This window comes from Odocoileus virginianus, chromosome 8 (genome assembly GCF_023699985.2).
Source record: "Odocoileus virginianus isolate 20LAN1187 ecotype Illinois chromosome 8, Ovbor_1.2, whole genome shotgun sequence".
Classification (NCBI taxonomy): domain Eukaryota; kingdom Metazoa; phylum Chordata; class Mammalia; order Artiodactyla; family Cervidae; genus Odocoileus; species Odocoileus virginianus.
Genome location: NC_069681.1, coordinates 73643262 through 73669911, shown reverse-complemented (window position 1 = coordinate 73669911; position 26650 = coordinate 73643262). Strand labels below are relative to the sequence as shown.

Here is a 26650-nt window from a genome sequence, read left to right as displayed (position 1 = left end):
CAAGGCTCTGATTCCCTTGCTGCCACATTCTAGTTTTGTGGTCAAAGCTTGTAGTCTTTCTGAGCCTCGGTTTCCTCCCAAAAGTGGAAATAATGGCTTCAACTGCCTAATTTGCAGGCTCCCTCGATGGCTGAATGAGGCAGCAGTCATGAAGAATGTGTGCAGGCTCCAGAAAGCTACACCAAAGCAAAGGTCAGTTACTAACAGAAATTCCTTTGCTTCTAAGGAGCTGCCATGTGGGCAGTGGGTCAATGACACGGGCGCCCAGCTCCGTCAGTCTTGAGGCTCCTGCTCCCCTCCCCTCCTGCCCTGTGGTCTCAGCAAGGAGGGATGAAACAAGACCACGGATGGCAGAGAAGATGCAACCAGCTTCGGGGGTAGTGGAGTGGTGGGAGGTGGCGTGGCCCCAGTGACATGGCCCCAGTGACATGGACCCTGCAAGGTAGGGCCTCACGGGAACCGAGCAGGTCGGTTTGGCCTCTGCCACAATCATGTAGCACTTGGATTGTCAACCCTCTTCAGGAAGAACTTACACAAACAACCTCTACCCTTAATGCTTGCATTTAAAGGAATATTTACAAACATTAGACTTCTGGTTCTCAGACACACTCAGCATCAGCAAGATCACATTCTTGTCAGGGCCAAGTGGCCTCATGCAGTCATCACTATGTCCAGCCTCCCAGCACAAACAGAATAAGAACACGTAAAATTCAAGTTAATTTAATCTGACCCTTGGCAACCATCCACTCTCCTGTGACCAGGATAGTCCCTTAACTCACTTGTGCTGTAATTTCTGTGACTCTAATCAGCGTTACTAAGAGTAACGGAGGCAATGAACTGTTCGGGTTTTTTCCCTTCATTACTCAACTCACTTCAGAGTAACAACCAAGCACTTGCTATGTGCTTGGGGCCCAGGGAGGAGGCCTGAAGGGGTCAGGGGAGGCTCCATGGAGGAAGTAGATTGTGCGTCTGCTCTTGCAGGTGGGCTAGGAGCTTGACGGGCAGGAGTTCCATGTGGAAGGAGCGCACAAATGTGGGCCAGGAGACAGAACAGACAAACCGTGTTTAGGGTCAATGAATACATAAGGTCTGGTGGGAACCAAGAGAAGATTGTGTCTGGGAAACGCAGACTGCCACTCTAGACGGGCAGGTAAGACTCGACCACGACTGACGAGGGAGGACCCCACCACCTCCGACAGGCTTGACGTCAACCTGCAGAGATCAAGGAGGGAGGCGCAGTGGCCTTCCTTCCAGGGGATAGGGTGGAGGGAGGAGGGGGAAGAAGGATGCTGAGAGGCTGCTCAGACGACCACCTGCACAAGTGTCCCCCACTTGGAGTCTTCTGTGGCTCCGGATCCTGACCATCCTTCCTGTGGGCGTTCAGATGTGCATGTCAGTGTGAGGGAAGTGACGTGACTGCCTGTTTTCGAGCATCTAAATCTGTCACCAGTTGAATGACTTCACTTGGAATCCCTTCATGGAATGAGTATTATTATTATTACTCACACAGATACTCCCTTCAAATGCCTGGATGGCTGGGAGAAGAGAGAAGCTGACTCTGGGGCCAGTAATGGGCCTTGAGACCTGAGTGTCTGTTACAAGCTCCTCTTCCAAGTGCCCCTAAAATACAATCACAGGTGAGCATGCTGGCTTCTTGAAGTGCGCTGGGGAATGGGGACAATGAAGAGGGGGACTGAGGAAGGGATGCTCCCGGACTGCACCCCATGGGGTGTCGTGGGAACTCATGAGTTAAACTGTCCTCAGTCCTAATTGTCTGATGCAGCCAGTCATTCAAGCAACCAGGGCCTTTCTGTTCAAAATCGTCAGTCAGGTACCTCCTTCTTGCTTGTTAATGGCACTCAGGGTTTTCAGTGCACCCGAGAAAGAGAAAAGGGAATTTTGTAAAATGTTCATTTTTTTTTAACCTTATGAAAGCATGAAATTAAAAAAAAAAAAAGTGATCAGCTTTGTACCAAAGGAACCATGCCTTCAGAAAGATTCAACGATGCTGTTCAGGTAGTCGTGTTGAGAGTCTGAAATGCTACTGAAGTATGTTATTTTCTAAAAGTGACTTTGCCAGTAAATGTCGGGCTTTGGACAGAAGAACCTAAAAATATTAGAGCTGGGTTAAAGGAGACGGGCAAGACATGACAGCTGAATGACATGATGCGACTGGATCTCCTGCCAGAGGGAAAAGATGCCATAAAGAACATGACTGGACGCTAACTGCATCCTTGTCAGAATCGCAGTGAGAGGACTCTGCCCTGTCGGATCACACGCCTCCTCGGGAGCTTCCTGGGTAAAATCAGAAGAAAGAGACAGACACCTCAGACCAATAGGCAGCAGCCTTAATAAGCAAGGGAACTCATGTGGCATCTGGAGCGGCTGCAAGACAACCAGATCTCCGCCCCACCCTCGAGAATCTTGAAAGTTTACCCAGAGGCCTTAGCTGGGTGTAGTCAGATGCATAGTCCAGATGGTCTGGACACATCACTGTCTCAAGGCTAAGTCTCCTGCAGCTTCTGGGAGCAGGGAGGACAAGCAAAGGGCACATTCCAAGGACAGGGGGCGGGGTGGAGGACTTCCAGTTGCCCCGGGCCAGCTGTCAGGTCAAAGCAGAGGTCACACCTTCCTGGGGACCTCCTCCAGATCTCCACCCTCGTGATCAGCTCTCACAAGCTCACGTGCCTTCTTGCCCACAATGTGCCCTGCATGGTCAACGAGGGTCCCACTAACCAGAGGTGGCTCCTCTGGAGGCAAGCTGCAGCTTTGATGGCAGATGTCACCGCAACCATGCAGGCATGTGCAAGAGAAAGCATGAATTAAGACAGTCATTGCAGGAACTTCCCTGGTGGTCCAATGGCTAACATGCCACACTCCCAGTGTAGGGGACCTGGGTTCAATCCCTGGTCGGGGAACTAGATCCCACACACTGCAACTAGATCCTACAGGCTGCAACAAAGACCGGGCACAGCCAAATAAATAAATAAATATGGCCTTGGCCATCGTCACCTTTAAGGAGGGAAGCCCCCTGCACCACTCATTCACCATTCAGTGGGTACAGTGGCTTTTGCCACTGCTTGGTGTCAGAACCCTTACCAGTGTCTGGAGTGAGCCTTCACCTCAAGGGTCTGGGTGGGAGGCAGGGACCACCTGCCACAGCAGATGCTGAAAACACCAAATATTTTCTTGGCCTCTGTCTAACTGTGCAGCCCCGCAGTCTTTCTCTAGCTCACCCAGTGATTCTGTGAGTTACTTAAAGGCCTTTTAATAATCCCCCGACACCTTTTTTTTTTTTTTTTTTTCCTTAACTTAATCAGCTAGAGTCTTTTCTATTGCTTGTAAATGAAAACCTTGATGGGTGTACCATGCAATAGTCAAGGTCAAATTCTTCATCAGGAGAATGGTAGCAGCTTCTGGGGGTGCCTATAGTGGGATGATTGGCTTGGAAAGAAGTACAGTACAGTGGTTTTCAAATCAGAAAGACTTGGACTTGACTCTCAGCTGTGCCACTCTACCTGCTGAGAGGCTTATGAGAAAGCTAATGAACATCTCTGAGCCTCATTTTCCTCATCTGTCAAGTGGGGATGAAAACAATGAGTTACTCTAATAGAATCATTGGGAGGGTTAAATGAGTGTGTGCACCTAAATTACTGTATGTGATGGCTAAATTACTCTATGTGTCAAATTGACAGGGCCATGGGGTATCCAAATATTTGCTCCAACGTTATACTGGGCGTGTCTGGGAAGGTGTTTCTACATGAGATTAACATGTGATTCAGGAAACCAAGGAAAGCAGATTGCTCTCCCTGGTGTGGTAGGCCTCATCCAATCAGTTGAAGGCCTAAATAGACTAGAAAGGCTGACCCTTCCTTAAGTAAGAGGGAACTCCTTCCAGCCTGACTGCCTGGAGCTGGGACATTCATCTTTTCCTGCCTCTGAACTCAGACTGAAACACTTGCCCTTAGATCTTGAGACTGGCCACTTCAGACTGGAAACACACCATCAGCACCGCTGGGGTCCCAATTCGCTGATGGCAGAACTTCTCAGTCTCCATTATTACATGAGTCAGTTCCTTGTAATAATAGTCATAGGAGGGACTTCCCTGGTGGTCCAGTGGCTAAGACTCCATGCTCCCAGTACAAGGGGCCTGGGCTGGATCCCTGGTCAGGGAGCTAGATCTCACATGCCACAACTAAGAGCTTGCATGCCACAGGTAAAGATCCTGTGTGCCATAACTAAGACCCAAATAAATAAATATTTAAAATAATGATAATAAATACAAATCCATCTTTATCTTGTTGGTTGTTTTTCTGGAGAATTCTATTACCATAATTCATGGAACACAGTGCATATTCAGTAGTTATGGCAGGTAATTGTTGTTTATTATCTTATTATCATGCTACAAAGATATAACCAGCACACAGATCACCAATGGCCTCTCAAACACTGGGGCAGAAGCCTCATATTTTCTCCATCTGGAGAAATTCATTGGCTTTTCTTTTTAAACCTTTTTCTTTCCCCTCTCTCTTGCCCCCCACCCCAGCAAGCACACTCACCCTGAGTTGGGGGCGGGGAGGCACTCTTAGCCCCCACTGTGCACCGTGAAGCTCTGCACCAGCAGTAAACCCCTCTGCTGTGAACCGCTCACTGCCACAGCCCCGGGAAGGTGACCCCCTCCTCCCCTGCAAGGTGCTAACCTCCCCCTCCTGGAGAAAAGAAAGCATGTGAATCACCAGTGCTGCTGTGGAGGCATCTCCTCCAGGTGCCTGTCAGAGAAGAGTCTGGGGAGAGGATAGAGCCCTGGGGCCCGCACATGTTGGCCATGCCCATCACCCCGGCTCCCACCCACAGCCCGAACCCCCACCCTGACCCCCATAGCCTTCCAAGCGGCGGCTCAGGGAGGAGCTCTCGGAGGGGAGGGCAGCCCTGCCCCCTGGATGCAGCACCAGCCTCACCTGCCTCACCAGCCACAGCACCAGGCCTGTCGGCCCCCTGCTCCTGAGACACCCCTGTCTTCCCCTCTTCAAGTCTGACTCCCCTGGTTAAACAGGAAGCCTGGGGTGGAGTTCAGGAGCCCGGACTGGCATCTTGCTCAGAGCTTTCAAACAGGAGACAGCCTCAGGACCTCAGGGTGCTCGTTGAAGCGCAGATTCCTCCTCCAGGGTTCAAATACTAGCAACAGGGGCCCAGGGATTCCCCCAGAGGTGCTGGCGGGCCCTGTGGAAGGCCAGGGAAGCAGCCTTCGAAATTCTTTCTTCTTCCTGGAGCCAAGCCTCCTGGCTTCTGTGTGACTGTGTGACTTCTCTGAGCCTCAGTTTCCTCATCTGAAAGATGGGAATGATCGTAACGGTACCCAAAGGATTGGGGAGAAAATTAAGGTGCTAGCACATGGTAAAAGGTCAATAATTGTTATGTATTATTACTGATTGAATAACTGCCCCTCGGCAAACCTTCTTTTTCCCAGATGTGAAGTGGGAAAAATCACATCGTTCAAAGCAACTACTTATACCTGTTAGAGTGTTCAAGTACGCCCTTTCCTAAAACAACTTCAAAATAGTAATAGTGACAGGGGACTTCCCTGGTGGTCCCCTGGTTAAGAATCCATCTTGCAAACCTCAACATGAATCAGCCATAGGTATACATATATCCTCTCCTTTTTGAAGGTTTGACAGAAAGGAACAAAATTCTGTAAAGCAATTATCCTTCAATTTTAAAAATTGAATTAATTAAATTTTTTTTTTTTAAAAAAGAAGAAGAATCCATCTTGCAATGCAGAGGATGCAGGTTTGATCTCCAGTCTGGGAACTAAGGTTCCACCTGCCACAGAGCAACCAAGCCCCCATGACACAACTCTTGAGCCCAAGAACCACAGCTCCAGAGAGTCTGAGCACTGCTGCCATGAAAGATCATACAGGATGCAACAAAGATCCTGCATGCCACACGGTCAAATAAATAAATAAAATAAATGTTTTTTAAAAATTAAAAAAAAAACAATAATACAACAACCACAACTGAGTACCTCGTGTGTGTCAGACTCTGACAACAATTTTGCTTGATGGGTAGTGTTAGGTCCAATTTAAGATAAGGAAGCTCTTCTTTTTTTTCACTTTGCCCAAGTTTACAGGGGGCTGACGACAAGGCAGGGTGTGAGGTTGGTCTCACTCAGGAGAGACCTATGTGGCCTCCTTAAGGCAGCTTGGTAACTGTTCTTTGGCAGGAGCTCCTGAATCTTCCCAATTTTTCCCGAGTTATAAATCCATGTGAGCGTTTTCAGGCAAATAATCTTTGCTGTTTTTAACACTGTTCTTCTAATGTAAATAGAGAGTGCTAGTAAGAAATGGTAGTAAGTGTTTTTACAACTTTACACATTAACCCTCATGGAACATGAAATGATGCTCAAAGGAGATGAAAGTCTTAGTCACTCAGTCGTGTGTGACTCTTTGCAACCCCATGGACTTTAGCCTGCCAGGCTCCTCTGTCCACAGAATTCTCTAGGCAAGAAAACTGGAGCCAGTTGGATTTTTGAATGAACTTTTTGTCCACCCCAATATATAGGGTGGATAAACAACAAGGTCCTACTGTATAGCACAGGTAACTTTGTACAGTATCTTGTGATAATGGGACTTCCCTGGTGGTCCAGTGGTTAAGACTTTGTCTTTCAGTGCAGGGGATTCAGGTTCGATCCCTGACCAGGGATCAAAGATCCCACATGCCTCACTCTCAGGACCAAATTCAGCAAAATATGAAAAAACAGAAGCAATATTGTAACGAAGTCAATAAAAGACTTTAAAAATGGTCCACATCAAAAGAAATCTTTGAAAAGAAAATAAATCTTGTGATAAACCATAGTGGAAAAGAACATGAAAAAGAATGTATGTATACGTGTAACAGAATAACTTTGTTGTACAGCAAAAAATCAACACAACACTTCCCTAGTGGCTCAGATAGTAAAGAATCCGCCTGCAATGCAGGAGACCTGGGTTCAGTTTCTTGGTCAGGAAGCTCCTCTGGAGGAGGGTATGGCAACCCACTCCAGTTTTCTTGCCTGGAGAATCCCATGGACAGAAGAGGCTGCCAGGCTATAGTCCATAGGATCGCACAGAATCGGACACAACTGAAGCAACTTAGCACACAATGTAAATCCACTATACTTCAATTTAAAAAATTAAAACTTTTTTTAAAGGGATGATACCTGTTTTGTTCAAGTAGACCTGCTCTGGAGAACATTTTCTTCCCAATTCACCAGGTGGAGAAGAGCCACCTCTGACAGTTTGATGAAGGGTGCCCAAAATATCTTTTGGGGGGTTGCTGTTATGCACGGGAGATCTTTACAGGTGCTGTGGGGCTGAATTCAATGATGATGACCGGTCCAGTCCTAAAAAAGCTGATTTTCTACTGGGGTGGAGGCACCTGATGTCATTCAAATGTTTCATTTGGGACCGGCAAATTTCTACTCTGCTGAAATGTCTGCTCTCACAGCCCAGTCATCACTTTCAACGTTTCACTCACCTTGAGCCCTGGCTAACTTAATGGTTGAAAAATCATTGTTTGGGGACTTTTCTCCCTCTAGATCACATCTTTCAAAGTAGCTTAAGACAAATTTCAGCCAAGTCTTTCCAAGCCTCCTTTTGGAGACAGATCAAATGGTAAGGATAAACTATTAATCACACAAAATATCTTCATATTGTAAATTTGAATTGGTAACTTTGCATCATGAGCAGTTAGAATTGCAACACATTCAAAGGAAAAAAGCTACTTGTGCCCCACATTCTTGACTAAACAGTCATCTGGTCTCTCCTATTTGCTCTTTTATTCACTGCCACCTTCCATGGCTATTTACTTTAATCCATTTTCTTGAAACGGGTATTAATAAACTCCAGAACTTCTGTGGTGCCCTTTATCTCAATATGAGCAAAACAAATTTATTTTCTTCTGTTCTAATTGATTTATTTCCCCTTCATTCAAGTTTGCTTTTTTCATAGGTCACATGTCAAGTACAGAATGTTTGCAGGATGTATCACTTAGCCATTTGGACCCCGTCCAGTCCTCCAGAACCTCACTGATAGGCATGTTAATTAAATCATTCTGCAGTTTAAGGGCAGAATTAAAGTTGAAACTTGACCAGAAGGAGGATGATTGGTGGATAGAGAGTCAGGAATTTCAAGACAGAGTGATGATGCGGGGGAGGGGTGAAGAAGGACCAAGGATGTTTAGTTCCACCTCCCTCGTGAGGATGGAGGTGGCCCCCCCAGACTGATGACAACACTTTGGAGGTAAGGCAAACCTTATGAATGTGCATAGACTGTCCTGTCCTCAGCCACCAAAGTTTTCAACATTCTGCCAAATGTTTCAGGAGTTCTACACTCGTCAGCAATATTTCCTCTCTGCCACTGCTAATAAAGAACCTTCAACTACTCTGAACACCTCCTGCCCTCATTCTGCAGAAGTGACAAGTTGTTTCATCATCGTCTGCCTTGATTGTTGTGGGCACCAAAAATAATATAGTCACTCATTCATTCATCAAATATTTACTGCAAACTCGCCAGCCTGTGTGAAAGCACTGGGCTAGTAGCACTGGAGTATAAAGTCATAAAATGCCGTGACTGCCCTCAAGCAGGTTGGGTTATAACACAAATGCTACAGGAAGATTCCAAGAGGGTGCCCCGGCAGTTGAATACAGCATGGAACTTGAAAGACATTTTAGGTGGAGAATAGGACAAAACATTCAAGGCAGTAGTTTGTGTCAAGGCAGGGAGGCATGAAAGACCCTGGTGAAAAATGAGAAAGGCAGAGTGTTCTGTTGGAATGGATTGTCAGCTCCGTGTGTGTGTGTGTGTGTGTGTGTGTGTGTAGTGGGGCAAGGGTTTTGGAAGGAGGGAGTAATGAATCTGGAGAGGTGGTAAAAAAATCCTGATTCCATGCCTCATTAATATTTTATCCAGTAGCTAAGGGGAAACTAACTAAGTTTTTTCAATCACAGAAACAAGATCAGGTTTGGTTTTAGTAAGTTTGTCTGGGTGCGAAGATAGAAACCATTCTGTCGAGAAACCAATCTTGTCCACATGCTTGCCTGCCAATCTAGGCAAGAGCTGCAAAGGCCTAGATGCTTTAGAGAAAAATAGGAGAAGAGACAGACCAAGTGTCACACTGGTGAGAGTAAGGGAGACAGAGAGGGGTGGAGAATTTTCAAGCAACTCCAGGGAGGGTGCGCTTACTGACAATGGCAATACTAAAAGGGAGATTGCTTCTCTAATATGAAGTAGAGGATAAATTTCCATTTGAATCAATAAATGACAATGTTTTTCATGTTATCATTTTTCAGCACCTATGCACAAGGAAACTCTCTCCTTGAAAATGACCCAGTGTCCATTTCATGCCTGGGGAAAAGTGCCCTAATTAAAGACGTGTGTGGGAGCGCAGGCTCAGTCATGTCCAGCTCTTTGTGAACCCACGGACTGTAGCCCGCCAGGCCCCTCTGTCTGTGGGATTCTCCAGGCAAGAATACTTCAGTGGGTTGCCATTTTCTTCTCCAGGGGATCTTCCTGATCCAGAAATTGCACTTGAGTCTTTTGCATCTCCTGCATTGGCAGGCAGGTTCTTGCCCAGCTGAGCCATCCTGCAGCTACCAAATCCCATTCCTCCTCCACAGACTCTTCTTTCTCCCACAGATTCCTTCTAAACCAACCCCACACTGCGGAAGCCACCAATCAGAGTTCAGACCCAGGGCAAGCTCAGAGCAGTTCTGGGCTCTGGTGCAAGTATGATTTCTATAAAAAGACATTGAAAAAAAAGGAGCAAGGTCGTCATTTCCCTTTAATGGAAAAGTGGCTAGCTGTTAGTTTTTAAAAAATCTTTTATTAAAAAAAACAAAAACAAAAACAAACACTCTTTATCCAGCTTCTAGGCAATCACTGTGAATTTTCAGAGATACATATACACTTGAAAACCAACAGTCTGTATAAAAATAAACTCTGAGCGTCTGATTAAAAAGGGGGACCCCCCCCCACAGTCTTCTCAGTAGCACGAATGCATGGGTTAAAAGGAGACAAGTCAAGCAGCGGGCGGTCCTGTGTCTACCCCAGGGCAGGGGCAGAAGGGGCCTTGGCCTTGGAGGACAGAGCCTGCTTGAAGCGCCTCTTGAGGTCCTGCATGTTGGGAGAGCGCGGCCGCGGGACGACCGGCGCTCTCCTCCTCTCTGCCCCCAGGTTGTGCAGCTTGCTTACTTCTCTGCACAGATGCCGGAACGCATCACACACGTCTTCGTAGTTCTCGCTGGTAGAAACTTCCAGAAACAGGCTGCCCAGCTCGTTGGCTAGCTGGACGCCCTCTCGGGTCTGCACCTGCCGGGCATGCAGCAGGTCCCCCTTGTTGCCCACAATGACAACGGGGGCTCTGGAGTCGGGGTGGACCTTCCGGATGTGCTGGTGCAGGGGGCGGATGGCCAGGTAGCTGTCATAGTCCGTGATGGAATAGACTAACAGGAAGCCTTCTGCCCACTGCACACACTTGGACAAGGGGTCACCTGCTTGCGTGAGGCTGTCCTGGACCTGAAAAGAGCGAAATGAGCCCGGATCAAGGAAGGCCTCAGTGGGAAGGCATCAAGAGAACATCAAAGCCACCCTTGGGAAAAAAACGTTGGAAAGATAAATCACTAAATATAGTTTTCAGATGATACCTGGCTTCTGCAGGAGGCTTTTAACATGGAAAGACCCAATTCTCAGGCAGGGTCCCGGCCTGGGTTATTTTCTGAGCTGTTACCCTTTTATCACTTTTAAGCTTGGCAGGTTGTCTGTGATGAACCCTGGAGGACTGACTGAAGAAGGACTTTAGTGAGAACTTTCAACTCAGGATGGCGCAATTTTTAGGGAACTAACTTCGAACAAACAAATCTTTGAGCATAAGCCAAGATAAATATCTATTCCCAAACCCATAAAAATATTTTTAGCAAATCCTTCTTGAGAATGTTACAGAAACAAATTCCTTCTTTCAGACCTTCCCTCCCTAGAACAGAAAGCAATTAGTAACTTGTTAATCAAGTTACATTCCTGACAGCTTGCCCAGGGGTTATCTGAATGCAGATATTGCAGAAACAGCTAGAAACGGGAGCGCTTCGAGGGTCCTCCTGGAAAGAAGACCCTCTCCAGAGTCCCACCCCATAGTTTCATAGTTTCAGCCATGGAGCCTGAACTCTTACAAAGTTCCTGGGATCCCTGTAACCAGTGATGCCGGGGCTGCTGCTGCAAAGAGAAGGTAAGCCTGACTCCCCGTTTCCGAGGTGGCCGACAGGAGGGGGCGACCTCTAACGACCTCCTCTCCCCGCCCCCTCCCCCTATTATGACCGGTTTCTAACTCTGCAACGACTGGGCCCCACCTGGGGACGGCCCACTCCTCCATCTCCGGCCATGGCAGGCGGATTCTTTACCACTAGCGCCACCTGGGAAGGCCCCTGCATCTCTGGGCACAACCGGCTCGCTTAGACACCTGGCTCCGGCGTCCGCTAGCGCGTGGGCCAGCGGCTCCCCGCAGTCCTTACCTGGATGCCCCCGGGGGTGTCCTGGATCTGCAGGGAGACCTGGTCTCCCTCCACGTACACAAGCCGCGAGTACAACTTGCCTGGAGGATTAAAGAGACTGGGTTTTAAATTCTCACAGTCTCGTCAGGAAAAAAACAAAAAACAAAAATCCGAGCACGCAGCCCCAACAGCGCGAAAGGAATCTAACCTGTATTCGGCTCATAATCGCCGATGAATCTCTTGGTCAGGAAGCGCACGATCATCGCTGAAAAGGAAAGAGGAAAATTCAGCTGCAGGACTAGGACGAGACTGCCCAAGCCGACCGGGTCGGTAAAGAGGGCGTGACCGGCCGCGGAGCCGCGGGTACCGCGCGCATCCTCAAGGCTCCGCAGAGCCCAGGGCGCGGCCGTGGCCTCCGCAAGTTTTGAGGCGGGTGCGGTCGTGGGTGTGCTACCGCCGCACCGGCCACCACACAGGTGCCCACTGGCCAGGGCCCGGGCGTGGATGCTCCGGGGGAAGCCGCGGGAAGCCAGGCTAGCGGGGCGGGCGGCAGGCCGGCACGCGCGCGGACACGAGCGGGTCTCCCCTGCCTTCCCCCGCTCCGCGGAGAGCCCCCCTTGTCCCTGGGGCACTCACCGCTCTTGCCCACGCGGCCGGCGCCCAGCACGGCCAGTTTGATGTCCTTGGGCAGGAGGTAATCGGAGGAGGACTCGGGGATGGGCGCGAGGAGAAAGTGCCCGGACATGGTGGGCGGCAGCACAGAGCGCGCTCTGGAGCGCGGGGACACCCGTGCGCGAGGACCGCGGCGGCCGGCGAGGCTGGCCAGGCCCGCGGCTTTTAAAGGGCTGGGCGCACTGGGGGCGCTGCGGCCGCCTCCTCTTCCCGCCCCTTCCCGCAGCGGCGGGCTGGGGGCGGAGCCGGAGGGCCCGGGCGACCGTCACCGCCGCGCCGCCGCCTGACGCTCCGCGCCGGCCCCCGGTCCCTGGAGACCCCGCCTCCACTGCGCCCGCGTCGCCGGGCAGCCCCTGCAACCCGCAGAGGCAAGCCCTGGGTCACTAGACCAGTGGGTGAATCTGAGATCAGAGTTATGAGCTGGGGGACGAAAGGACGAGGAAGTAGGCGATCGGTCAGATGTTTCCGCATCAATGGGAAGGATAAACTCCTGTCCAATGTTGCCATTTGTATGGTTGAAAGATGCTGAGGGGCGGCGTTATTAAGAAGTGCCCTGACTGTCAGTGGAAGGGAGGCGCGGTCAGTGTGACCTCGCTCCAGATTTGTGAAGGCCCCTTGGGGAAGCGGTCGTTCACAGCTCAGTCTCCAGACCCAGCCTGGCTGCTGACGCCGGCGGAATTGACTCGTTAGCGACACTCAATCAGCGTCCCATCCATTGAGAGCTCTGACTACTTCTCCATCAGATCTCGTCCTAGGACCTGAGTCACTCGTTCGCTTCCTTACACAAGTGTTTACTTCTAGGTGTAAAGTGGAGTTTAGGGTGGGCTTGGAAGGGGGAGGAAGAGGACACAAAAGCAAAAGCTGGCCTGTCTTGGGTTTCTGAGTCCACAGTGGCCAGGCTAAACAGACTGGCTCTCAGTTCTTGTCCTTGAAAGGCCTTGACTCTGACCCCTCTCACATCCACATGAGTTAATCAATCGCCAAGTTCCCTCATTTCTTCTGCCTCAGTCTCCTGGGGTCTCCTCTGCTCCCTCCCTCCTGCTTGCCTGGCTTCCCGCCTGAAGAATCTGAGAGTGGACTGGTTTCCTTCCCCCTCCCCCCGGGATCGCTTCCTCTGATCACTGTCATCCCCAGCCTTGTACCCCAGTGATGCACTCTCAGGGCACCCTCAGCAGCACTGACCCCCAGCTGTGGTTACTGCCTGCTGGAGTGTTTATTTCATGTCTGTCTCTCGGAAAGCAGGGCTTCTAGCTTGGTCTTGGGTGCCCAGCACATAGTGGTATCTTAGGAGGCCGTTAATAATTGAGTTCACTGACTGACTTTCTGAAGGAATGGAATCTTCACTGTGTAAACTGGAGAAGACAGAAGTCACATGTGTAACCTCGTCCCCAAACCCTGGTTTTGAGATTAACTTGCTCTAGGATAAAGAGTTCCAAGAAACACCCGGAGAGGGACTGCCTTGTGTCAGCTGAACTGGCTTTTGGCTCTGCACAAGGCAGTCCCTTTCTCTGCAGCCTCAGTCTGACAGGAGAGATGTGAAGCCCTGACCCGCCTTCCCTGACCAGAGAGAAGTCCCACTAAGATGGTGGTGACTTACAGAGCCACCTTGAAACCACCGGGTTCAGTGACAGGGGCCTGGGCTGTTGCCTTTCAGGTTCCCTTGCCCTCTGCTTCTTGAGCACAGAATGGCTCCTGTTTCACCAGACATCAAGTATTCATCCAAGCCAGAAGGGAAGGAGGGAACCCTCTGTCTCTTTTTATTTTGAAACTAAGTAACTCTCAGAAGAACCCAGCAGGCTCTGTTACATCCAGGTGGCCAGAACTGAGAAGCTGGGAACCAGTGTTTCCAATGCCCAGCAGAGAAGACCAAGACTAGCTCGAGTCAGATCCTCCTGGAGGTGACACATGCTGCTACTACGCTAGGAACCCAGCGATGGAAGAGGGGACACGTGCTGAGCAGCAGTCCTGGGCTCTGTCCACACACCCTTCACTCTCCTGAGGCTAAAATGCAGACCTTACAAGGGACTAGAGAGCCCTCTCTTGGCTGAATCGTGGGCGTGTCTCCTCACCTGACTTTCTTACATTCTCTGTCACGTATATATATATATATATATATATATACATATGATCGTTAAGGTTAAGGTCGCCCCTTAGGGAAGATTCCTGACTCTTCTCTACCTGGTGGCAGTTACGTTCTGCCTGCACTTACACTGCACCTTGCTCAGAGAGCTCGAAACGTTACTCCACTCTCCTTGGAAAGCTGTTTGCATTTGCAAACACACGAGATCACCCATGACCTTCCAATGCAGACATGTACCTGAATGGTAGAATTATAAACAGCCTTGCTTGTCTTCTATTTCATTTGAATTTGTGTCCACTTATGTAATATGGCGGTGCAAGCAACATAGCACAGGCATGCTGAAGTGGTTTTAAAAAGATAATAAAAGTGTGTAGGCACAGATATGAATATACAGATCCGTGGGTGTTTAGAAGTGTGAAGAGTAGATTTGGTAATACGCAAATAGCAGGCTCCGGATGCTATTAACCTTCACCAGCCACAGGAGCTTGATTTCCAGCCCTAGACAAAACTTTTCCAGGGGTCCTCCTGGACTTCAAGAACATCTCTTCCAGCACCATCACCCAATATCAGCTACCTTTCCTGTGTATCCTAAATTCCCCAGTATAAAAATTAGGCTCTGTCCTCTACCCACTGCCTACTTTATTTCAGTTCAGCAGTCAAATGATTGAAAATCTACTCTCAGCAAAGCTGCTAAGCGCTGGTACAGAACACAGAGGACAGCTTTCTATTATCAAACATTTACCGAGAGGACAACAATGTGTAAGACACTCTCACCTGCCTTCACAGACATCCGCATTGTGATGTTAATTAATTATCAAATTATCATTTATATATTATTCTTGAGTTTACAAAAAAGTTCTCAATTATCTGAATTCTTCCTTAGTCTTAATCCTGTGAAATGGGGGAAAAAAATTTTTTTTTTAACCTTTTCATCTTAATCCTGTGAAATGGGGGGAAAAAAAATTTTTTTTTAAACTTTTCAGCCACGTTGAGAGGCATGTGGGATCTAGTTCCCTGATCAGGGATCAAACCCCCCTGCAGTGGAAGCACAGAGTCTTAACCAACGGGATGGCCAGGGAAGTCTCTGCAATAACTTTTAATGGAGTATAATCTATAAAAGTATTGAAACACTATGCTGTGCACTTAATATATTATAAGTCAGCTATACTTAAAAATAAAATCATGGATACAGAGAGCTAGACTTGTGGTTACCAGAGGGGAAGGTTGGAAGGGAGGCGAAAAGACTGAAGGGAGCCACCGGTATGCTGTTAGATGGTTAACTGTAGCTTTGGCAGTATCGCTTTGCAATGTACAGGTTTATAATGCTGCATACTTTGACCTTATGTTAGAAATATGAGGTGGGGGTCAGGTTATTAGGGAAAGCTACAGGGAGAAAAGACTGGTCTCTGAGCATATTGGATAGATGGAAACACAAGGGTAGAGACAGGTCTTATCTAGTTGGGGGAGCAGCATGAGCAAAACCAGGAAGGTAGGACATGTGTGGCACACGGTCTCAGATTAGATGCAGTGGCCCCTGATGCTGGGAAAGATTGGTGGCAAGAGGAGAGAAGGGGGCGACAGAGGATGAGATGGTTGGATGGCATCATGGACTCAATGGACATGAATCTGAGCAAACTCCGGGACATAGTGAAGAACAGGGAAGCCTGGAGTGCTGCAGTCCATGGGGTTGCAAAGAGTTGGACACGACTTAGTAATTGAACAACAATAAAATGACCCCAAAGGTTGGGAAGCAGACTGTAAATGGTACTGAAGGCCATATTGTGGCTTCATCTGGGGGCCCCTGAACACCCCTGACCTGTCCCTGAGGAGGTGGCCCCTAGTACATGCAAGTGCCAGAGCTGTATGCAAAGGACAGGAGACGTCTCTGCTCTCAGGCATCTTCAAGCTGTTTGCTTACTCATCTCCTGTGAGAAATTAATTGGAACTCTTGTTCTTTCTCAGGAGCAGACACTCAATCACACCCCCCCTTGAGCTAAGCCATCATCTCATTTCATAGACAGCAAAGAGTACCCCATGGCACCCCTTTTCTAACCCAAATGATTTCCATAAACTGCATTCTTGCTGGGAAAGTTCTGTGAGGATTCTTTGTGCCTTTTTTAGGTGGGACTCTGAGAGATGGCCCGTCCGTGGCTCCTCACCACATGGTTCCTGCTGTTTGAAAAGACCCACAGTAGAGTCTTGGATGCTTATTCCCGCCTCTGTACATTCTCCATTTCAGCATAATAGCTGCAGTTGCTGCCTCACTCTTTTCATAACCAAACAATCTGCCTAAGATTCTATGAAGATTTCTCGCTTGAACAATACCAATTTTTCCCTTTTAAATAGGGCTGGGATGAATATGCTATTAACACTCATATCCCAAACAAATAAAATTCAGCTTAAAATTCTCCTGTGCTCAAAAAAATAAGATAAACCTGTTATAGTGATGCTTATTGCTAAATTTTAGCAATTGTTTATGTTTTAGAATCTTTCTTATCCTAGTACAGAGGAAAATGCAAATCTATGCTAATGGGAATATAGAAGAGATATGAAACTGAGGTTTTTTTGTTTTGCCAAACATTTAGAAGGAAATTTCAGAGATACAGTTTATTCAACCCTTCGGATTGGGTTCAACTGAACACGAACACAAGGCCTTCAGTGATACCTGGCTAGATCAGAAGAGAAAGTCCAAGAAGCCACACAGCCTCAATCACGATCGTGGCTCTTAATAAGAACAGGGTGAAAACTTTTATAGTTAGAATATTTTTCTTCAATCTCACTGGTATGTGTGAAAAAAAGGGAATTGTACAGCAAGGGATTCATTTATAAATGCGTACTTGGTGATGGTGACTCATTAAAGGATTTGCATTTCAAGGCAGGCACATAATTTTATCAGCACACACAAAGCTCAAGGGTTTCAATTTAGTTCATCTCTCCGCTAATAAAACCTTCCAGGCTCATCTGTAAAATAGTTGCACTAAACGAGAGATGCCCAAGAGAGCTGGAAATGCAGACGTAGAGCTTCAGAGAAAGTGAGCTCTGAAATTGAGTCTCAAGTTTATTAGAGACGGCTAAAGATAAATCTAGCGGATCTCACATTTGAGAATGCTTCTCAATCACCCAGAGAGCTTGTTTCAAGTGCCAGGCCCCACCCCCAGAATTTCCGACTCAGTAGCTCTGGGGTAGGTCTGCATTTTTAACAAGTTCCTAGATGTGGATGCTGCCTCTGGGGCACCATACTTGAAGAACCACTGCTCCTAGAAAGAATTTAGGAGGGACAGATGTGGAACCTCGGGGAAGATCCAAAATAAAGTGGCCAAGGGAGTTAGACAGGCAAGGAACTTGGTGAAAGGATGATGGCGGAAGGGCCTTCCCAGGTGGCATAGTGGAAAGAACCCACCTGCCAGTGCAGGAGATACACACATGCATGATGGCTGAAGCCTTTGGAAGGAAAAAAATTCCCTGGCTCTGACAAATACTAGGGAGATGAAGCCAAATTGGAAAAGTCTCCAGATTTAATTAGCAGGTGTTTGGTGACCTGCAGTAGTTTCATTAGAGTGGTGTAGGCGGAAGCCAGATTTGAGTGGGAGACTAGGAATTGAAGATACAAAAGAAATGAGACACAAGAGAAGCTGTTGGTTTCATTTGCTGGCTCTCAGTAGTCCATCAGCTGAAATGAACGAGGGCCGCAGTAGTGGAAAGGGTCAAGCAAACAAGAGAAATCAAGAGTAATTGGTGAAAACAAGGGCCCTGTGTCAATGCACTCCTTGAAGCCTTATTCTGCCTTGATTTAAATAGGATTTCTGATTGGACTCCTCCTAGGTTGTAACTTCCTTAAGGGTGCTTAACCTCTTTTCAGGGTAAAGTAGGAGAGCTGACAGTAACCATCTCCTAACTTACTGAATCTGACTTTGGCTGGAAGTGGTACAAGATGAGGTCAGAAAGGCAGGTAGAGGCCAGATGATACACGGCTTTGAATGTGAGAATAAAGGTCAGAACGATAGGAAGGTCCAGCAGAGATGGCAGAAGGAAACCAGGTAAGTGGTCCAGAAGCTAATGAAAGGCAAATGCAGTAATGCAACATTTTCTCCCACCAGATTAGCAAGGACTAAATTATGCTTCCCTGGTGGTTCAAACGGTAAAGAATCTGCCTGCAATGCTGGAGACGTGGGTTCAATCCCTGGGTCAAGAAGATCCCCTGGAAAAGGAAATGGCAACCCATTCCAGTATTCTAGCCTGGAAAATCAGTGTGGACAGAGGAGCCCGGCGGGCTACAGTCCCCAGGGTTGCAGAGTCTGACATGACTGAGCGACTAAGCAGCAACAAATTAGCAACAACTGAGGAGAGTGCAAAGACAAGCATTTTCACTCGCTCAGAGTACAGACTGGTACAACCCTTTAGGAAAGCAATCAAAATCAATCAAGAATCTGAAATTCAGTACTGTGCCTGAGGATGCAGATTCAGCCTCACCATTGACAGCAATTTACAAAACTGCTGCACTGCACACCAGACAGAAGAGTTCCCATTTCCTGGTGAGGCTGGCCCCATCCGCAGCCTTTTCTCTGGTCTAGCCTCAACAGCCCTCCAGCACTGAGGTGTCCTACGTTCCTCCATTTCCTTTTTGACAAGTCAGATTACACTTCCTTTCCTTTAGTGAGTTAAATGCGGAATCAGACTCAAAGCGCACAAAGGACTTCTAGAAAATCCTTTGGTCCAAAAAGTTGGACTTGCAGACAATCCTCATTTTACAGGAGCAACACAAAACAAGGTCAACATGACTTTCTGGAGAATGAACAAAGTTTTCAAGTATCTTGATGTTTCCACATTACATGAAATATTTAATAACCCCAATTACTCCTGAGCAACATGGTTGGTTAACCCTCAAAATTCAGAAACACTGTAGTTTATAAGTCACTGTAGTCAATAAATGCACTTGGATGAGAAAAGCACTGCCTTTTAAAACAAAACAAGTAGACATCTATTTTAGGTTGTTTTTAGATAATAAAACAACCTAAACTAGATGTCTACTTCAAAAAAAAAAAAAAAAAAACAGCAGTGCTTTTCTCATTCAATAGCATTTATTGAAGACCTGGACTTCCCTGGTGGCTCAGATGGTAAAGTGTCTGCCTACAATGCAGACCTGGGTTTGATCCCTGGGTCGGGAAGATTCCCTGGAGAAGGAAATGGCAACCCATTCCAATACTCTTGCCTAGAAAATCCCACGGACAGAGGAGCCTGGTGCAGGCTACTGTCCATGGGGCCGCAGAGTCAGACATGACTGAGCGACTTCACTTATGTGCCAGGGGCTTCCCTCATAGCTCAATTGGTAAAGAATCCATCTGCAATGCAGGAGATCCCGGTTCCTGTGTTGGAAAGATCAGCTGGACAAGGGATAGGCTACCCACTCCAGTATTCTTGGGCTTTCCTGGTGGCTCAAGCTGGTAAAGAAGTCGCTCAGCTATGTCTGACTCTTTGCAACCCGATGGACTATATAGTCCATGGAATTTTCCAGGCCAGAATACTGAAGTGGGTAGCTTCTCCCTTCTCCACGGGACCTTCCCAACCCAGGGATCAAACACCTGTCTTAGGAAGTTTTTTTGGGGGGGGCGGAGGGAGTGGAATTCATTCCATCAACTTAAACCAGATGTCATCTCTGATCCCAAGCACTTTCATACCCTTCCTTAACATGTTATCAGGGATGATTCAACTATGATTCAAGGTAAATGAAGGACAAGCATAAATTCCATCAAATGAAAAAAGCCAAGTATGGGTGTTTCGGGCCAAGGCTCTAACAGTGGGGAGAAAACACCCTTTTAACAAGCTTGGAATTGTTTACTACAGAATATTGAAAGCAGGGGAGTGGGATGGGATCAAGCCCCTACTGGATGTTTACCACATCCAATTAAAAATACCCAGAAAGTAACAAGAACCTAAAATGTGCTCCAAATACACGAAGTAGCTTTAAAATATTATTATTACTATGAAGCAATAAATCCTTGCCCAACACTCTCCCCTCAGAACCTTGGCAACTTACTTGACTTGTGCCTCTGCTTCCTTTCATGCACATGAGCAAAACTGAACTTATTCCAAGTTTTTTAAGTACATTTTGTTAACTGCTTAGAAGGCCACATTAGTGTAAATAAAACAGGTCTTCTGGTTTTTAACACTCCACTGAACACTGCTGCATGAATGGTCTAAACAGCTTAGGCTTCAAAGTTCCTGATCCTCAAAACACATCTATTTATGATGCGATTAGGAGTAATCAACTTTTCCTGAACTTAACTATAATGCAACAGATATCTTTCATTCATTATATCACCCCCCACAAGGATTTTGGCTATTTTCCAAAAAGTAAAAATACTTTATAAATAATGTCAATTTATTAAAAAATGGAGCACACTGAACAACAAACTATCTTACATCTTTAAGGAAGAAAAAAACACTAAATCTGAAAAGACATCACCCATTGAATTTGGACACAACACCTCTACTCAATTAAGAGAAACATTTGTACAGTCCAGGTCTTTATTTTTACACCCTTCAGGCCATGAATTCATAGGGAATGGGTTCCAACAGTTCAGGTTCCTTTCCATTGGTCCTCACAAAGTGTGCTTCTCTGGGTGGAGCAGGCTAAAAAAACACAAGGGAATAATTATATAAAGTACTATAACTCAGTATCAAACTGCCCCCAGAACCAATAACACACTCAACACCAAGAAACCCTGCCAAGCACTCACCTGGCGCTTCAGCTGAACCCAAGTCCCTTTCTCTTTGGCTTCCTTCTTTTTCTGATCATTTTCCTTCACACGTTTTAGGAAGCTATCTCGGCTCTTAGAGTGCTTAATATGCTCGATACGCACATTAATTCTCTTGGCAAGTATCTTGCCCCTGGAGAAAAAAGAGCCTTGTAAGTGCTTCATCAAAAACACAGCCTAAATTCAGAGAATCCTTTCACTGGTTTCACTTTAAACCATGAACCTCTCTACCCACAGACAGGATAAACCAACAAGATGACAGCAAATTTACAATCATTTATTAAATCTTGCTGACTTGGGTGTTGAGGCAAATATTCCCACTCATCAGCTCTCTTCTGTGAGATGAGACGCTGAAATACCAAATAATTTAAGCAAAACCAGACCACTAATCTACAACTTATTAAACTTCTTACTTTCTGAAAACTATAACTACTTAGTTAACATCCTCCACAAGACTTTAACATTGTAAGATGCAAACTAAGTTAATGTTTCCTCTGACAGGTTACAAGACAAACACCCAGTTTGCCTGAGTTTTAAAAGGTTATTTCCTTTGCCCCACTTGAATGACCAATAAAGACATAAGTCCAATTGGCAAAGTGAAAGGGGGTGTGAGGCAATACACAAAGAATTAGACCTTACTTACTTAACTTGTTTGTTTACAATGATGCCAACAGCATGCTGGGTAACATTGTAGACTCTCCCAGTTTTGCCATGGTAACATTTGTGGGGCATTCCTTTTTGAACAGTACCCATTCCCTGTTAGAAAGGAAATCAATGTCATGCCAGCCACTTCCTCCCTCCTTTTAAACCCAAAGTAAGATATTTTAATTTTATTTTCTTTTAAAGGCAACTCAAGAGCTCTCAGAGCCGGTGAAATGTCATTTTCACATTGCTTTAAGCAATCAAAAAGACAATCATCATTAAGCTCTGGAGTGCCAGGACACATACACTCAAGTTCTTATGATTTTCCCCCTAACTTTTCCACCAGCTGTTAAAATCAAGTAATGAGAAAATTCTTAAGACTCAAAAATAGCATTTTAAAAGCTTGTTTTTGAAAGTAAAATTACAATAGCCATTTCATACTCTAAGGAGTTCCTTCTCAGTAAATGGATTTCCCCTCAATTAAGAAGATAAAAAGATATAACACACACTGTTCAAATTTCAATATTAAACACAACTTTTCTAACTTCTAATGTTACTCTGTGGTTAATTTTCCAGTTTTATAATTTACCTTGATATCTACAATATCACCCTTCTTGTAGATTCGCATGTATGTGGCCAAAGGAACAACTCCTGCAAAAAAAAAAATAGTCAATATCGAGTAAAAGAAATACTTATTAGCCTTCAACACACTGGTTTTTGGCTGTTAGAAGTACTTTATCTTGATAGCCAACAATTTAGAAATTATATATAAAATGCGTGCTTTTTATTTATTAAAAGGCAGATGCTGATTAATCAATATCATTTATTAAGAACACATTATATGAACTGCAACACACAGGTAATAAAACAGAAGGAGGGTGGCTCTACTCACCATGTTTTCTAAAAGGCCTAGAGAACATGTAGCGGGTGCCCCTCCTCTTTCCCTTTGTGTTGGTCATTTTGGCGAATTACTGAAACCAGAAAGCATAGAACAGTCAAACACAGTATCAACACTGACATCTCCTTTAACCAAAAAACATCTAATTACAAATGCACTCATATCAGTAGCAACATCAGAATTAGGCAACAATCTACAAGGTTGGCTCACCAATCAACAGCTCTTATAAAAGGGTAAAAAGCAGTAATTTTACCAAGATTCTTGCCAAGATTGCCTAAAAAGCCTAAGAAGCAGAACTGGATTTCAGAATCCGAACCGGTACTTTCCCTATGAGAAACAAAACAGGACTCTGGCATACTATTTCGGAGACTGCCAAGAGCACTGGAATTACTTTAAGGCAAAGCATAAAACTCAGTCTTTTATTTTTGCGTATTGGATAAAACCCCCTTTCAACCTACAGATTTCTCTTGTACAGCATCCATTAACTATCAAAAATCTCTAACTCACCTCACATATCTAATTACTCAGTTGTTTAACAGGAAGTGCAAGGTTTATCTACATGCTGTAAAACTTTTCACTTTGTTTCCCAAAAGGTCAAAATAATGGTTTTAATTGCTTCAGATCACCCAAGAGAACTACCATTGCTGGCAACGACTCCTACCACAAGGAGAACACAAGTTAGAAGTGTTCTAACCTAAACCAATCTCTCAATATGTTACCATATCTTCAAGAAAAGTGACTCCCAAGAATCTTTTTCATATGATTTGCTTGGCAAGGAAACAATGTTTTAGCTAACCCATCAGAGTCAAACCACTGTGCACACTCTTACTTTACATACTAACTACTCTGTAATGGTCTATATGGGAAAAGAATATTTAAAAAAAGAAAAACGTATGTATAACTGATTCACACTGCTGTACACTACAAACATAACATTGTAAATTGACTGACTATACGCCTATAGAAACTTTTTTTTTAAGATTCACAACAAAAAAGAAAGCCAAGAAGAATCTATCAAGCCTAAATGCTGCTTCAATTCTCAACCCTACGTGTGCATTAAGTTCATATAAACTCGCCTTACGTTCATAAACAAGGAAACATGCTCTGGGTATCAGTAATGTAAGTCATCTCTTGACTACTGAGCCACTAGTTAGAAATCCATTCACGACCCAAGACACATGACTTGCCTTTCTCAAAATCAAAATGCGATCCACTACAGAGCGCATCTCGCAGTTTGGGCAACGCTGGCAGCTGGCTGCTACAAACTAGCCTGCCAGGCTCCTCTGTCCTGGGATTTCCCAGGCAAGTATACTGGAGTGGGTTGCCATTTCCTTCTCCAGGAGATCTTCCGGACCCAGGGATTGAATCCGGATCTCCCGCCTTGTAGGCAGACGCTTTACCGTCTGAGTCACCAGGGAAGTCCACAAACTAGACAAAAAGACGCAAAAACTTAACACTAAGTGGTTTCTCACCTAACTACCCCCTCCCCGCACCCCCCCCCAAGCTTCTAAATCAGACAACTATTCAAGAATCCCTTCGCTCGACACTTGCTGCCATGCATTAATACACCCATAGCCAACAAAAGCATTTTCCTTTTGTCCAACTGGGGGCCCGGGACATTTAAACGACCCGAAATCACTCCCTATGTATGAACGACTAACGGCCCGGGTTTCCTAGTCCAGGTGGACTCTGGGCACCTCTGCGGTTCTCCGACAAGGACTCCAGGCTTACACACACACACAGGCCTCGCCAACCCGTTCCTACCACCCTGAAGCCCCTAGCCCGCAGCACATATACTTCAGCTTCTGCAACGAGGATAAGGATGCCACCCTGAAGGGATTCGAAAAAAAAGGGTCACGCGGCCCCAGAGCCGGTCCGAGGAATCCCAGGACAAAGGGGATGAAGCCGTGCAAGCGCAGGAGGGACCAGTTCCCTTGCCCCGACAGACCCAAGTCGGTCACCCAGGGGCCGCGGCCCCGCTTCTCCCCGGCCCATCCCCTCCGCAGGTCACGGCCTCGGCCCAGCCCCGCGCTCGCGGCCCCGGGTGTGGATAGACACGGCCCCACCACTCGGGGCAGTGGCCCCCAGAGAAGCTAGACGGCCTCCCTAGGACTTCATGCGCGGCCTCAGCCCACAGGGTTGAAACTCACGCCTGAGGGGCCAGGGGAGAGACGGGAGGCAGCGGGAGCCACGCGCGGGCCTTTACCTGGAAGATGGCGGTTCCGGCCGAAAAGGAGGAGGCGGGGCCGCGCATGCGCCTTTCAAGGGCCTGTGGGCTGCCCACGGCGCTGCCTGAAGAAACGCCGACCGACAGCCATTTTTTTCCTGGGGGGGAGGGCATCGTCCCTGAGGACGAGGGGAGCCTGTGAGGATACTGTCCTTTCTTGAGAAAAAGAGGGCGAGGTAATCGACCGATACAGGCTGACATTTGGCTCTCGCCAGACAGCCCGGAAAGGGGCCTTCAAAGGCGTCCAGCGGGCGCCGACGTCCCGAGCGTGCTGACGTTAGCGCCTGCGTCAGACGCCACGCCGGGTGCGGGCGTCTGTGCGCGTCCTCTGGCCGCACCCGGGCGTGCGTGGTTATAAGTTTGTGCTCACTGCTGCAGTCTGTGGGGATGGTTACGTGGGCAGAAAAGCCAGGCTATAGTGAAGAAAGCGTATTGTCCGGTTTGTACGTGTTTCAGACCTTTTTTTCTCTTAGTGCGTAAAAGCATACTACACACCTTTTGGTAGGTTCGTGCGTGTTACAACCACTTTGGAAAGTCGCAGGGCAAAATCTAGTGAAACGGAAGATCTACGAACAATCAGATTCCGGGGATTTCCCCGACGGTCCAGTGGCTGGGACCCCTCTTTCCCAATGCAGGGGTCCCTGGTCCCATCCCCGGTGGAGGAGCTAGATTCCCATCTGCCGCAACTAAGAGTTCTTGTGATGCAACCAAAGATTCCGCAGGTTTTAATAAGGATCCTGCTTGCTGCAGCTAAGGCCCTAAGATGGGGGGGCGGGGGGCGAGCCAAATAAAGAACTCTTAAAAATACCAGGTTCTGGCATTTTTAGTTGTTGGTCGTTACAATCTCTCCCTTCTAGCTCCTACAGGTCATCTTTCCTTTCTTATGATTCTCCTTGCTAAGGCTCCTTGGATAAACGCAGCCTCTGCCTTCTCCCTGACCGCATCTCCACGGCTGAGCATCACCCTCAGTGACTGTGGCTGTGCCACCTCAGTGACACACAGGTCAACTGCAGTCACTATAATAAGTCATTTCTGGGCTGTAGTTGCGCACATGGCTTTTGTTTTCTTCAATAGATAGCAGTGTTAAGCCATGTGGCTCAGATGGTAAGGAATCTGCCTGGAATCCTCCTGCAATGCGGGAGACCTGGGTTTGATCCCTGGATCGGGAAGATGCCCAGGAGGAGGGCATGGCAACCCACTCCAGTGTCCTTGCCTAGGGAATCCCATGGCGGTCTAGAGTCCATAGGGTCACAACAGAGAGTCGGACATTACCGAACGACTAGCTCGCACGCACACACATACACACGATTTTAGTTAACTTAAATCCTGGGAATTCCCTGGTGGTCCAGTGGTTAGGACTCCTGAGTCCACTGCAGGTGGCATGGATTCTAACCTTGGTCTGGGAACTAAGATCCTGCACTTCAGTTCAGTCGTGTCCGTCTTTTTGATACCCAATGAACTGCAGCACTGCCAGGTTTCCCTGTCCATCATCAACTCCCAGAGCTTGCTCCAATATATGTCCCTCAAGTTGGTGATGCCATCCAACCATCTCATCCTCTGTCGCCCACTTCTCTTCCCACCTTCAATCTTTCCCAGCATCAGGGTCTTTTCCAATGAGTCAGTTCTTCCTATCAGGTGGGCAGAGTGTTGGAGCTTAAGCTTCAGCATCAGTCCTTCCAATGAATATTCAGGGTTGATTTCCTTAAGGATTGGCTGGTTTGAACTCGCAGTCTGAGGGACTCTCGAGTTTTCTCCAACACCACAGTTCAAAAGTTCTGACAAAATATGGAGACTTTTGACAAAACGTGGTCCACTGAAGAAGGGAATGACAAACCATTTCGGTATTCTTGCTTTGAGAACC

At 47.0% G+C, this 26650-nt stretch overlaps 2 protein-coding genes and 2 non-coding genes across 4 annotated transcripts; all 4 read right to left on the bottom strand.

The window, feature by feature from the left end:
* Nucleotides 1-9838: 9838 nt before the first annotated feature.
* Nucleotides 9839-12437, bottom strand: RASL11A (RAS like family 11 member A). Its single transcript, XM_020916304.2, has 4 exons — nt 12152-12437; nt 11724-11780; nt 11537-11616; nt 9839-10550 (listed from the first exon to the last, which is right to left on the bottom strand). Exons 1-4 carry the CDS (start codon nt 12258-12260, stop codon nt 10077-10079), a joined length of 720 nt encoding a protein of 239 aa, XP_020771963.1. The 5' UTR covers nt 12261-12437; the 3' UTR covers nt 9839-10076.
* An 8325-nt stretch (nt 12438-20762) lies between these two features.
* Nucleotides 20763-24774, bottom strand: RPL21 (ribosomal protein L21). The gene is made up of 6 exons (XM_020916319.2): nt 24713-24774; nt 22557-22635; nt 22254-22315; nt 21666-21778; nt 21005-21155; nt 20763-20897 (listed from the first exon to the last, which is right to left on the bottom strand). Exons 2-6 carry the CDS (start codon nt 22621-22623, stop codon nt 20808-20810), a joined length of 483 nt encoding a protein of 160 aa, XP_020771978.1. The 5' UTR covers nt 22624-22635; nt 24713-24774; the 3' UTR covers nt 20763-20807.
* On the bottom strand, nt 21506-21632 carry LOC139036382 (small nucleolar RNA SNORA27). Its single transcript, XR_011489178.1, has one exon. It is a non-coding gene; the product is annotated as a small nucleolar RNA SNORA27 (small nucleolar RNA).
* On the bottom strand, nt 21879-21949 carry LOC139036424 (small nucleolar RNA SNORD102). The gene has a single exon (XR_011489212.1). It is a non-coding gene; the product is annotated as a small nucleolar RNA SNORD102 (small nucleolar RNA).
* Nucleotides 24775-26650: the final 1876 nt, after the last annotated feature.

Excerpts from the sequence above, each read along its gene's own strand:
- RPL21 (XM_020916319.2), bottom strand. The coding sequence starts at position 22,623 with ATGACCAACACAAAGGGAAAGAGGAGGGGCACCCGCTACATGTTCTCT. Across the intron at positions 21,779-22,253 it reads GTGATATTGTAGATATCAAG|GGAATGGGTACTGTTCAAAA; the intron begins GTAAATTATAAA and ends CCTTTCTAACAG. Across the intron at positions 21,156-21,665 it reads ATTGTAAACAAACAAGTTAA|GGGCAAGATACTTGCCAAGA; the intron begins GTAAGTAAGGTC and ends TTTTTTCTCCAG.
- RASL11A (XM_020916304.2), bottom strand. The coding sequence starts at position 12,260 with ATGTCCGGGCACTTTCTCCTCGCGCCCATCCCCGAGTCCTCCTCCGAT. Across the intron at positions 11,781-12,151 it reads CGGCCGCGTGGGCAAGAGCG|CGATGATCGTGCGCTTCCTG; the intron begins GTGAGTGCCCCA and ends TTTCCTTTTCAG. Across the intron at positions 10,551-11,536 it reads ACACCCCCGGGGGCATCCAG|GTCCAGGACAGCCTCACGCA; the intron begins GTAAGGACTGCG and ends CGCTCTTTTCAG.